Here is a 13,123-nt window from a genome sequence, read left to right as displayed (position 1 = left end):
AAGTGTGCATTTTGTAGCTCGTTTTGTGAGGTCTGAATCCTTTTAAAGAGGCAAATGGTGAAATACTTTTAGAATATGACAGAGACCTAAAAATCCCAGGGGCTCCCCTTTCACCGCCCTCCTCTCCCCCCCCCCCAACATAAGTAGGTGTGTTTCAAATGTGTAAATGAAAAATGTATGTGGATTTTGCTAAATAGTAGACAGGAATCCCCCAAAGACTGTAGAGTTATAAAAATATACAAACATATATATATTTTTATTCTGGCATATTTCATGTTTTTAAAGAAATTAGTAATTATCTGACATTGAGTAAGAACTAGAAGATTTTATGTGACTTAGAGATTAGGAATCTATATAAAAATCAATGGGAAAAAAACTCTTAATTTTTCATTAACAAACCCCAGCAATCTGAAGTCCTTTCCAAAAATATAGACAAATTTTTGCTTTTTAAATAATGGATGTGAAAAATGAACTTAAAAAAAAAAGGGACACCCTTGAATAAATGATGCATTCAGGCTGGTTAATAAAGTAAACATCTTAATTTTGTGGGTTTTTTTTCCTTCAACTCAGTTATTTTTTGGATTTTTTGGGGGGATGGTGAAAGAAGAAAAAGAACAGAAAACAAACATTAAATTGCATTGCCCCAAGTCAGAAAGAAGCACTTCGGAGTTTTCTTCATGTCCCTCTTTGTTCTGGCCTACATCACTGGAAAGCGGCTGAGGGCCTGCCTCAGCTTTTCTGCAATCTGGAAGAAAAGTTTACATGTTAAAATTTTCACTTTATCTTCTTTTTATTCTTGTAATTATTATGAGTTAAACAGTTTAAGAACATTTGTAAACTCTGCTGAAACTAAACACTTATGTTATTAAATGGTATACTTACTTTCTTAGGTGCCCAAGTTAAATCTAAAATTTTGAAACATTATCTATCAACTACTCTTAGTGCCATAAAAATATGGCAAAAAAGCATTTATTTCAGTGTATCTTAAAATGAACCTGTGCAATAAAGTACAGCTGCCACAATGGTTACAATTTAGAAATGAAAACGAGATGCGGTCCATCACCATGTTCAGCGGCTCCAGAACTTCCCGAACCAAATATTCCAAGAGGCAACAAAAACCAAAGACTTTCTCCCAAATCACAGGAGCAATGTGCCATTCTAACGTGTACACACATGAAATTAGTGCCAAATACATGAACTTTATTGCATAGAGGGAGATGACTGCTCACTTAAATTCCAAGAGTTCAACTGTCTCTTACACCTTCTGTTACCAATCAACTTTTAAAAAATGAATAGAAATAAAATAAATTTTTATTTTTTAAAAGGATAAGTCTTACTGATACTTAAAAAAAATTTATATCACAGTAATTTCTGTAAATACCCCACCTCTCTTCAAGATTGAACCTCCCCTTTAAATCAGGGGTTCTTAACCTGGGGTCCATGAACTTGGCTGGAAGGTCCATGAAGGCCTAGAATATCTCAGTTTCCTTACTGTAAACAGGGAATATCTACTCCTCAAGGTTTTGTGAGGCTTAAATGAGATGTGTAAATAATACATGTAATTATATTATTATATACATGTTATACTCATATACATGCACAAAGAAAACAAATATACACTATAAATATAAGCACAATATATGTACATATATTACATATGTAAAAAATTTTTAATCTGATGAATATATTCCAATATAACTGGTTTCTTTTGTAATCCCACATATTTTACATTTCACCTGACTGCCAAAGGTATCCAGGACAAAAACAAGGCTAAGAACCTCTGCTTAAAAAAAAAAAAAGTAAAAGAACTAAGCCAAAACACCTAACTACAGTGACTGTATCTGATACTAGTGCCCCTGCCTCTCTACTAAGAGGAGGGTGGCAAGTGTCCTTATCTGTTTGCAAGGGCAATCTATACACAGATAAGACACATCAGAGCTGCCTTTTACATGTATGTATACTAATATATTCAAGGCACATATGTTCAGCACAATGTCTATTTCAGAGCTTGTGGGTGGATACAATGAATTCTGCTCAGGTTAAAACCTTAGTGGAAAGAAGATACTTAACTCCGGTGGGTCAATTATCAGTCACCTTTACTCTCAGGAAGGTGGAACTTCCTAGGATAATGGCCAAGACTCCACTGTTTCCATGGAATTAAAAATGGGCAGGCAATGCAGCTGCTCAACTCTGTGATGTCAGAGCTGACTGGATGCCCAAGTATGTGCCTGGGGGAATTTAGAACAAAAGCTTTGCTCTTCATTTGCTTTTCAGGTTTATGTTTCTTGTATATATTTGCTTTACATACAGCCTGGTGACATGTAATATTAGCTTTTTTATATATAATGTCCTGAGAAAGGGTGAGGGAGGGAGGAAGAGGGAAAGGGAGAGAGGGAGAGGGAGAGAGAGAGGGAGAGAGGGAGGGAGGGAGGGAGAGAGGGAGAGAGAGAGAGAGAGAGAGAGAGAGAGAGAGAGAGAGAGAGAGAGAGAGAAAGGAAGGCTTTGCTTTCTAAATCTCCTTCTGGTACACAAAATGCTTGCTGACTGTGAAACCTCTCTTTCACAAAAAGAAATAAAGGCCCTGGGTTTAATCCCTGTTCCAGTCTCCTTTCCCTGCTGAAGAGTCACTGTAAAGCCTACTATATTGCTGGGATGATCTCATCTCATTTAGTAGTTAGTGTTCCTGGTACGCAGAGAAATGGATGATTCATATGCGGCCCACTGGCCATTAAGTAGGGCGGAAGGTGGGAACAAAATAGGGAATTCTTAGGGTTTTAAGAATCCAAGATTCTCTCTCCTTCAAAAGAGAACAGAATGTTTCTCTGGTATCAAGGGAGAAAAATCAAAGGCATAAATGAAAGATCTTTCAAAAATAGTTGATTTATTCACTTCCTCTCCTATCAATCACTTATTATAAGGGAAATTCAAATTAAAATAACTTTGAGGTTTCAGGTTTCACCTTGTACTTTAGCAAAACTGGCAAAGACATCAAAAACTGGAGGAAAGACAGACACACTGTTGGGGAGCTGAGAATTGGTCTAAAAATTGTGAAAACCAATTTGGAATGATTCTGAGAAAGTGGCTGAGACACGTACTTCACAGATGCCAGGGCTGCCCATATACACCAAGGAGCTCAAAGACAGAAAAAAAGCCCCAATACACACCAAAATAATCACATCAGCACTTCTCACTTTTAGTGATACAAAGATTTTGAAACAAAGTAGCTGCCTCGAAGGGCTAAACAAATTATGGACTACAAATACCACAGAATGTTACAGTGCCATAAAAATTAAATATGAAGAATTTAATAAGGAAGAAAGCTTTAAAAAAGGATAACAGACTGAAGCAAGCAGAACCAGGACAAAAAACAAAAACCTGAAACGGGATACTGTGCAATTTTAATGACCAAGTTTGACCACAAAATGACAAAAACGACCTTCCTACTTTCTCTGCAGAGGTGGGGGCCTAAGGGTATGGAACTGTGCATATACTTTTAGACTCAGTAGATATGTTAGTCATTTAGCTCTGGGATAAGGAACCTACAGCCTCGAGGCCACATGTGGCCCTCTAGGTCCTCAAGGTTGGCCCTTTGTCAGAATCTAAACTGAAGGGGTGCACTAAAAAGTAGCTGAACTACTTTTTCTCCTTCTTTATACTTTGTTATAAGAGACAGTTCACTGAGCAGGGAAATAGGGACGGTTGGTTTGGGTAGGACGATAATGTAAAAATAAATTACATTCCCTCTCTTAACTTAATTTAAAAAGGCTCAATGCTTTACTTCCAAAATTGCAAGTAATAAATATGGTTGAATGGAATGAATGAATTTCAACACAGTGACATTATATCTTAATTCGAGCCCACCAGTGCCAACGTTTGAAAAAGGAATGCCAACTTACCGTTTCATAAAACTGTACCTGCTGCTCTAGATACAGGCGAATGACACTGTTATAGTCATAGATCCGGTTACTGTGAAAGTGATTCATCTCCGCTGCAACCAAAACCCAAGACATAAATCAGCTCAAGATTTCCCAAAGTCATCGACTCTCCCCCTTGGTCAGGATTACTCATCCAAAGGAATTTAACCTTCACAGCACACTCAAGCCCTGAGTGTATTTTACAAGAGATTGGGAGAAGAATGATAGAACTAAATTAAGCCGAGGGCAGACAAACATTTCTTGATGAATGTTAATTAATGTAAAGTAGTGACTATCATAGAAAGAAGGCCTATGTGAGGCAGCCAAAGGGTACAGCACACAAAGGAAGACCTGAGGCCAAAAGAGGTCAGATGACTTGCCCCCATCACACAGCTAACAAGTTTCTACAGGAGGATTCAAACTCAGTTCTTCCTGTCACTAAGGCCAGACAGCACCCTATCCACTATACAGCTTAGCTGCCTCTAATTTTAGGTATTACAATGTTAAAAATGGGATAGAATCATGTGAAGCTTGTAGAGGGAAGCCCTGCACAGGGCAGAAGGTTTGACTAAACACTAAAGATCTCTTGTAGAAGCTGTCAGTGATAGCTGCTAACATTTACATTTTACAAACGTTACCTTGTTCAATCCTCCCAACAACCCTGGAAGGTCATTTCAGTCATGTCTGACTCCTTGTGACCCTATTAGGGTTTTCTTGACAAAGATACTGGAGTGGTTTGCCATTTCCTTCTCCAGCTCATTGTACAGGTGAGGAAACTGAGGCAAACAAGGGTAAGTGACTTGCCCAAGGTCACACAGCTAGTAAGTGTCTAAGGCCGGATTTGAACTCAGGTTTTCCTCACTCTGGGCCTAGTACTCTATTCACTCCACCTCCTAGCTTCATTATTATTTAGTAAAACTTTTTAGGGTTTATGAACCTAAAAAAAAGAATCATCAAAATTAAAATGTACTGACTCTATAGGAAATACCAAACCAAAATGCTCTTTTATCTCTTAGGAAAACCACCCTTGCTTTGCGTTAGCCCTGACTGCTTAACCTCAGAGCAGCTCAAAATCTATTATACAGGACAAAAGGGCTGAATGAGAAGAAATGAGATGGGGAGTGGGTTCCAGACCATGGTGGCAACAGAATCCTCAAAATTTAACCTTGAGATGTGAAAAGAAAGCTAAAGGTGCTGGCAATGAGAGATAAAGTGGTGATTTTTGTGAGCTATAAGAATCAAATACTAAAAAAAGTTTATGTTCAAAGTAAGTTGCCCATTGTGGCTGAATAAGCCAAGTTGTGAGAAAGTGTGATTAAATATGATAAAGATATTGATTATGCTGGTGATCACAGGAAACACAGAAGCTGCTTAGGTATCTTAAAGATAAATCCAAATTTTAGATTCAGTGGTAAATTTTCTTCAAAGTCAATTCAGCTAATTCTTGTTTATATTTGCATTTCATTAATATGAAATTATTATCTGACTATCTGACAGGGAATTTCGACATTAAAAACAATTCGCTTGAGTGCCAGCTAGTGATAATAAACCGCAAGTAGACAAAAAGTTTACATATTTACCTTGTAGTGCATAAGACATTATGCCTACACGCTTCACCATGTTTTGTTTGTCCTGGGGGGTGATTTTACTAGTTGCGACCAATTTATCACTTTCTTTCACCTTTTCTATTGCTCCCTGTCAAAAAAAAAAAAAATCAGGCATGATTAGCTAAGCCAATAAAACACAAGTTTTCTATACATCCTACTTTCAATAAGAAAGATGGTCCTGTGGTCTAAAATAGAGTGAAGCAGAGGCTTGGGATTTCTACACTGTTGTTCAGAGGAAGCAATCTAACAGTTGAGTGACCATCAACCCCTTGTCAGTCACTGCAAAATGCTTGGATAAATAAAGCATGACCCTTGCCTCACAATCTAGCAGCAAGAGGGGTGCTAAGTGTGTGCAAATCATCCCAACACCAAAGGGAATATAAATGCACTGGCAGTTAAAAAAAGAAAGCAATGAGATTTCAAAAGTAGCAGGAGGGGAAATCAAGCAAGGCTTCATGGAAGAGGTCTTAAAAGAAGAATACAATGTTGAAAGGGTAATGGACATTCCATGGGCAGGGAAGGCTATCAGCAAATGTAGAGAGGCAGGAAATCATGGGATGTAAATATGGAACAAGTAGTCCAATTCTGCTCAAGTATAAAGTAGTGGAGAATAATTGGAAACAAGGGTAGAGATGGCAGTTTGGGGTCAGATCATGGAAGATCTTGGATTTCATGGCTCCAAGGGGACTGGCTGCTGCTTATCAAATAATGGTGGAGTCAACCAATGGCTTCTAAGGAGTGGACTGACGTGATGAGAACTCTGTATTATGAAGATCAGTCTGGAGGTAGTGTACGGCATGGATCAGAGGGTGAGAACAATGGAAGTGGGGGAAACCCACCAGAAGTCTATGGCAATAGTCAACTTGAGAGGAAATGAGGGTCTGAACCACAGAGTGGCATTAAGAATAGAAGAGAAGGCCAGATTCAGAGACAATGTGGAGCAAATGACTGATAAAGACACATCCATGCTAGCCACCTCCTCACAGAGAGGTGATGTACTCAGTAAGAATGAAACACATTTTTTGGACGTAGTCAACATGACAATTTGTTTTGCTTGACTATTCTTATTTTTAAATTAAATTTCTTTTTCAACTATCAAGCATTCATTTCCTCCCCACCAAAAAATCCTTGTAACAAATAAGAGACAAATAAAATAAATTCCCATGTTGGTCATGTCCAAAACTGTGCGTATCATTCTGTATAATAGGCTACCACCTTTGATTATGCGTATTTATTACCAAGGTTTTGTTTTTCTATTTTCTTTCCCCAATGGAGAGGAGAGAAAATAAGTGTTTGTTAATTGAAAAAATTAAAAAGAGATGATGTGGTAACTTACTGGATACCTATGTAGTTTTGGGGGTGGGGGTAGAGGTAGAGAAGGAAAGGAATCATTTGGGAAGAGCCCAAAGATGACAAAGTTTTGAGCTCAGGTGTCTGGGAATGATGACATTCCAGGAAACCAGGAAAATCAAGAGGAAGATCTGGTGAATTTGATATTCTGCGACTCAGACTGTCATGCCATTCCTGAGACAAAGCAAACTTCTTACTCTGATGATAGGAATTCTTACTAAAAGCCATGTTGTCCCAAGTATTACAGTATGCCCTTCAAAACTGTGAAAAAGCATGTATTCCCTTCCTTTGTGCTATTCCAATTACTGAGAACCATGCCAAAATGGTCAAGCTGGGTGACAGGGGAACAATTAAGTCCTTTGACTGCCGCACTCTTGAGATTCTGCTGATAAATATTAAAACAAAAGTGTCCAAATCAAGCCAGGACCACCATGGCAAACTGAAATTCTAGAGCCGGTTATGCCAATGGGCTCAGTCTAGCCTTGGGTCCAGGAAGAGAGAAAGTAAATGGGTATCTGGAGATGAAGATGGAAGAATCAAGACATGCCTACTGTAGGGGGGTGGTGAGCTGAACCTGGAAGTTAGGGATCCTATGAAAGAGATAAGGAGTAAATGAACTCTGGACCTGGGGGTGGGGTGAGGGTACAGTATGTACAAAGGCATGGAGAAAGGAAACTGACTGTCATGGATGGGGAGTAGCTAGCAGGCCACTGTGGCTGCGATGGAGAGTTCGTGAAAGTGAAAAGTGGCACATTTTCTAAGATGGAACCATCTCACGACAGGTTTTAAACACCCAAAAGAGGAGTGTGTATTTGATCCCAGAGACAACAGGGAATCAGTCACTGGAACTTATTGAGAAGGGGAGTAACAAAATCAGTCCTGTGCTTTAGGAATATTAATTTGGCAGCTGTGTGGAGGATGGTTTGGAGAGGGGAAGAGATTGGAGACGAGAATACCAATGAGAAAGCTGATGCATTAATCTAAGTGAGAGGTGATGGGGCTCTGAGCTGGGGCTGGGGCTGTGTGAGCAGAGAAGGGAGCAGACAGAGGAGGTGTTTTTATTTTAAAATGCTCAAGAGTTGGGGGATTTATGGTTCCTTCCTTGTGAATTCTGGTAAATACATCAACAATACTGTTAAACATTAAAGTTCAACTCACCACACGTCTCTTATTAATTTCAGAGACAAACCAATATTGGTTTTATTTTGACAGAAAGCAGCTGATGAGAACCAGCAAGTCAGGCAGAGTATTTTGTGTTTCTATGAGGAGAGGGCCACTGGGTTCATTCTCTTCCTATTGGGCTTGCTTCTTTTTATTGCACTCAAAAGCATATTGTTATCTCTGAGAACTGCTTTTAAGTTCATTAATAAAAGAAGAAAGTGGTTTCATCTATTCTAAGTCTATAAATGGGAGTGTAAACTGAGTTAAAGAATTACAAAAGCCATTCATGAATTTTGCATTGCAGTCCCACAAGCAACACTTTTGTAGAGATATAAAAGTTTCAAACAGTGCCAGGTTACTTCAACACACACACACAGACACACAGACACACACACAGACACACACACACACACACACACACACAGACACCTTCCCAGTCATAAAAGGATGTTAAACAACCAAGAAGAGTAACTGTTTATCTTTCACCCATTATCTTTGAGGAATGTAGCAATTTTTGTCACCTCAAGATCAAGATACCTTGTGAGCACCAATGATGTCAGGGAAACAGCCAAGAAATCCTTTGTATTCATGATTACATTCCATCAGGAAATGGAGATCTTTCTTTGGCTAAAATATATATGTTGCTAATTAGTGACAGATCAAATAAGAAAAAGTAATCTTTTCTTTAACTCCCAGCCTACATACCAATTAAATCTGAGGTGTTGTGTTTTAAATTTTCAGCTATATTTCACTACAAGAATAACAGAAGCAAATCTCTTTTTATGGATATTTTGCGAAAGTGAAAAATAAAACAAATTTAAAGTAGCCTTTAAAATGAGCTATTTTGGAGTGATACAATATGCACCCATTATGAAAAAGATGAATTCTCTTGTTTGTTCCTGTGAACAGCACTGGGAGGGAGGTACTATTATTATTCCATTTTTACAGTCAAGGAAAACTGAGGCAAACAGATTTTTTTCTTTTTAAATTTTTTAAAAGTGACTTTTCCAGGGTCACAGAGCTGGTGAATATCTGAGGCCAGATCTGCCTTCTTGATTCCAAAGCCAGCATACTACCCATTATATCACCTAGCTACCTCTGTGGCAGCAGACTACTTAAGTCACTTTTTGAATTTGATATGTAGTATTTTTGTTATGTACATTTTTTAAAAATGAAACAATTTGCTCCTAACTGTTAGGACAGCTGGATAGAATGCAGGCCTGGAATCAGGAACTCACATTCCTGAGTTCAAATCTATCTCAAAAACTTACTAGCTGTGTGACCCCGGGCAAGTTACTTAACCCTGTCTGCCTCAGTTTCCTCATCTGTCAAATGAGATGGAGAAGGAAATGGCAAACCACTCTCGGATCTTTTCCTAAATGAGGTCACAGAGAGTTGGACATTAGTGAAAAATGACTGAAAAAGTTAACTTAAAAAAACCAGTTACTGACCACCTTAGGATATGCCACATGTATTTTTAATAATTAATAAAACTATTTGCCATTTTGCCAAGTCATCTGAAAATACTCCCATGAACTTAGAAAGTAAAAGCTAAAACTGAAAAAGAGGCAAACTTGGGAGAGATTTTCCTCTAAAAGGTTATTTTCTTCAAAAGACAGAAACCAGGGGCGGCTAGGCGGCTCAGTGAATAGAGCACTGGCTGTGGAGTCAGGGAGGACCTGAGTTCAAATCCAGGCTCAGACACTTAACACTTACTAGCTGTGTGACCTCGGGCAAGTCACTTAACCCCAATTGTCCTGCCTTACCCGCTCCAAAAAAAAAAAAAAAAAAAAAGAAACGAAACCAGGGCTATTGAAGATTACATAAATTCTCTAGATGGTAGAAGGAATTTATTTCCATTTTTTAATGAAAATTATCTATTTCCTTCAACTCAGATTTAGAACTACAGCACCACAATCGATATTCTAGATGGTTACATGAAATAGGAATATAATGATGTTATTTATTCCTTGAAAATCAGTAAGGCATTTAAGAAAGTCTGATTTCTTAAAGGCTACTTTTTGCCTTTGGTTTTCATAAGAACTGACTATCTGGACAAGGAGGGGAAAACTTTCTCCTACAGATCAAACACCAAGGAGGCCTGTCCTGTGGCTCCTTTCCAATTGGGATCATGTGAACTGTCACTCATACCTGTTCTGCCACAAGATTCGCAATTTCTTCATAAGTTTTTCCTGCTTCTGTTATTGCATCATTGAGGTCTGTTTCACCTGAAAATACAATTGCATTTACTTCAATGACATATCCAGGCTGCAAGAAACATAACAAAAAACCAAAAAAACAGAATAAAGAATTCTGAGCTCTGCTGTTATGATTGTGAAGCATCTGCAAATGTAAATATGAGAGAATCAGAGAAAAGTGCTTGTTACTGGTGACTTCCCTCTTGGCTGCAAATGGAAGAGCCTATTAAAATGGGAACCCAAGTAGCTTGTAAAAATAGTTGAATGAGTTAAATTATATAATGCACACAATACACTTCCTAATTAATGTTTGAGGCACTTTTATGACAAAGAATAGTGTCACACATATTATATGTTTAATAACAACTGACCCAGTAATTACGAAAATAGATAAGAGTTTTAAGATTGAGGCAGCAGGCAATGGAAAAGTGTCTCTCATAGGAAGTTGGGAAAATACTGAAGGGATGGTAACTTTGAAGTTTGCTATGATTCATCAAGACAGCATTCTGCTGGTGACCAATTGCATTTTCATTCGATTTCTGTTACACTCAAGTGTACGCCAATATGACCCAGGGTTATTGTTTGACCCCTCTGATCTAGCATCAGCAGAGTCAACTTTTCTCCCAAGTCTCCATCTATTAGCTGTCTACTCTTCCTGTCTTACCATATGCAAAATCTTATTTCCCAAATACTTTTCCCTTCTCTCTATCCAAGTGACCTTCCTATCCGTAGGCCCAACTCCATTGTCCAGTTCTCACCATGCCCTCTCTTCGTTGGAATGCTGATCACTTAGTCCCTTCTACTGGAAAAGTTATTCTCAACCCACTTTCAACTCAGAGACTCAGGATTAGTATCCCTGTTCTCTTTGAACTGAGTCACTCACATCCCTTGGATGAACAGGGGAGTCACTAACTTAAAATCCTCAGTAAGATGGTAGAACACTAAACCACACTATCTTCCCTAAAGATACATCCACTAGACCATCTGAGTGGCAGCTAAACCCTTCTATATGTGGTAACTCCCCTTACTGGGATTTGAGTTTTTTGAGATCAGGGACAGATTGTTTCGCATTTTTATTTGTTCCCTGGCCAGGCTTGGCACAAAGTAAGCATTCAATAAATTGTTTTTTCAACCATCCATCCATCCCCATCAGTCCTGTGCAAATCTTCATAAGGCCTAAGAGTGGAAAAGAATCTCAGAGGACATCTAGTCCGACCTGTAATTGAACAATGTCCTTATGCTGAGAAATGGTTATTCAAATTCAGGCTAAAGACTTCTATTAAGGCGGATCCCAGTACTGTCTTGGGCAGTCAGTCCACTGAGCTTCGTTTTGGAACTCATGCTGATAAGATTTTGCTCACACTAAACCTAAGTCTTCCTCTTTACAATTTCCACTCTTGTTTCTAGTTGGTGAAGGTGATTTTTTCAACTCACACGTGGAGCTTCACATTTATCTTCATTAAATTTTACCTTACTGGGTCTGGGAATGACATGAACAAATCTGGAAACAAACTAGATATAGAAAGGGGAGAAGGGGATAAGAGTGAAGGATCAAGACTGACCTCTGGTTTGTATTCCTGGGTGACTAAGATGGTGGTACTGGCAAAAGAGAGAAGGAAATGTGGAGGAGGGGTGGGTTTCAGAGAGAAGATAATGAGCTCTCTTTGTGACAGATTTGAGTTTGAGATGCCTGGGTGGTATGGTAGTTAGAATACTCGACTTGGAATTCAGAAGACCTGGATTCATATCCTGCCTTTTGAACAGTTGCTAGCTGTGTGACCATGGTCAATGACCTCCAAGGTCCCTTCCAATTCTAAATCTATAACTTTCTCTCTCTCACACATATCCACACACCCTACATCTAAGTCATTGATAAGAATGCTAAGCAGCCTGGTGCCAAGGACAGATCTCCAGAGGGCTACATTGGAGCTAAGCTTCCAAGCTGAACATTGCCATCAAGGATTACCTTTTGAGTTCCAAAGGCACTTAACCGTTCTATCCTCTAGCTCACACCCCACTGTCCTCTCTACCAATGTGGCACAAGAGGCTTTCTTAAATGCTCTCCTAAAATCTATGTATAGAATATCTACAGGATTTCTCTTCAGCATTGGAGCTCCTCTTGTCCTTCCTCCTTCTATCCTTTAAAGGATGAAATTGCCTTAAAGTCAAATCCTGCATTTCTCAGTTTCTCTGCCTTTGGCAGAACATTAGTGACAGCAGACGGATGTCCAGACAGCTGAAGTCCCCATCATTACAGTATCATGCTTCTGGTACCAGGTGTGCAATCCATCTCTTAAAATCATCTAATGCCTCCCTTTTGTTTAGATTGTCTATAGCAGGGGATCTTAACCTTTTTGTGTGAGTCATGGACCTACTTTTGTAGTCTGGTGAAGATTATAGGCCTCCTTTCTCAGAATAATGCTTTTCAATCGTAATGATATATTGAAAACAAATAAAACCAATGACAGTGAAATATAATTATTAAAATAAAATTTTAAAAAGGTCCAGGACCCCAATTTTAAGAATTCCTTGTCTACATTATTCTTTCATAACAGTATTACTTTATGGCTTGTGTTTACTATCTGTTAAGTAAATTAAACTTTATTCTCCCCACCCCTACTAGTGGGGACAGAAACTTTAGCAGCCCATATAAATAAGTACATGGAGATAACTAAACATCTGTGGCAAGGAGGGATCCCTTGTGATTTCCTGCCAAATTCAACTGAACAAAGACAAAAATTTAACAGTCCATACCATCACAGAGCTTACATTCTACTTGGAGGAGGGGAGGGATTCCATATTTGCACTGTTAATTATTGAGGAGAGAGAATCCTAACAACTAGAGCATACAGAAAGGGCTTCCCAAGGGAGGTGGCACCTGAACTGAGCCTTG

The 13,123-nt window shown here is 38.7% G+C and overlaps 1 protein-coding gene across 3 annotated transcripts in view; it reads right to left on the bottom strand.

Annotated features, from left to right (window-relative positions):
- Positions 1-237: 237 nt before the first annotated feature.
- The window catches only part of SNX9 (sorting nexin 9), a 130,493-nt gene continuing 117,607 nt past the window's right edge, over positions 238-13,123 (bottom strand). For all 3 annotated transcript variants that reach the window (XM_069070309.1, XM_069070310.1, XM_069070308.1), the window contains 5 exons: positions 10,184-10,260; positions 8,570-8,659; positions 5,495-5,609; positions 3,897-3,988; positions 238-745 (listed from right to left, as the gene is read on the bottom strand). In XM_069070309.1, the coding sequence (XP_068926410.1) occupies positions 698-745; positions 3,897-3,988; positions 5,495-5,609; positions 8,570-8,659; positions 10,184-10,260 (422 nt within the window). In that variant the 3' untranslated portion in view covers positions 238-697. The remainder of the gene's footprint in view (positions 746-3,896; positions 3,989-5,494; positions 5,610-8,569; positions 8,660-10,183; positions 10,261-13,123) is intronic.

This window comes from Petaurus breviceps, unplaced genomic scaffold (genome assembly GCF_028583685.1).
Source record: "Petaurus breviceps papuanus isolate PSGF00001 unplaced genomic scaffold, PetGlider_PUasm1.0 90808, whole genome shotgun sequence".
NCBI classification, from domain to species: Eukaryota; Metazoa; Chordata; class Mammalia; order Diprotodontia; family Petauridae; genus Petaurus; species Petaurus breviceps.
Note: the sequence above shows the minus strand (reverse complement) of the source record. Positions and strands in the feature narration are given on the sequence as shown.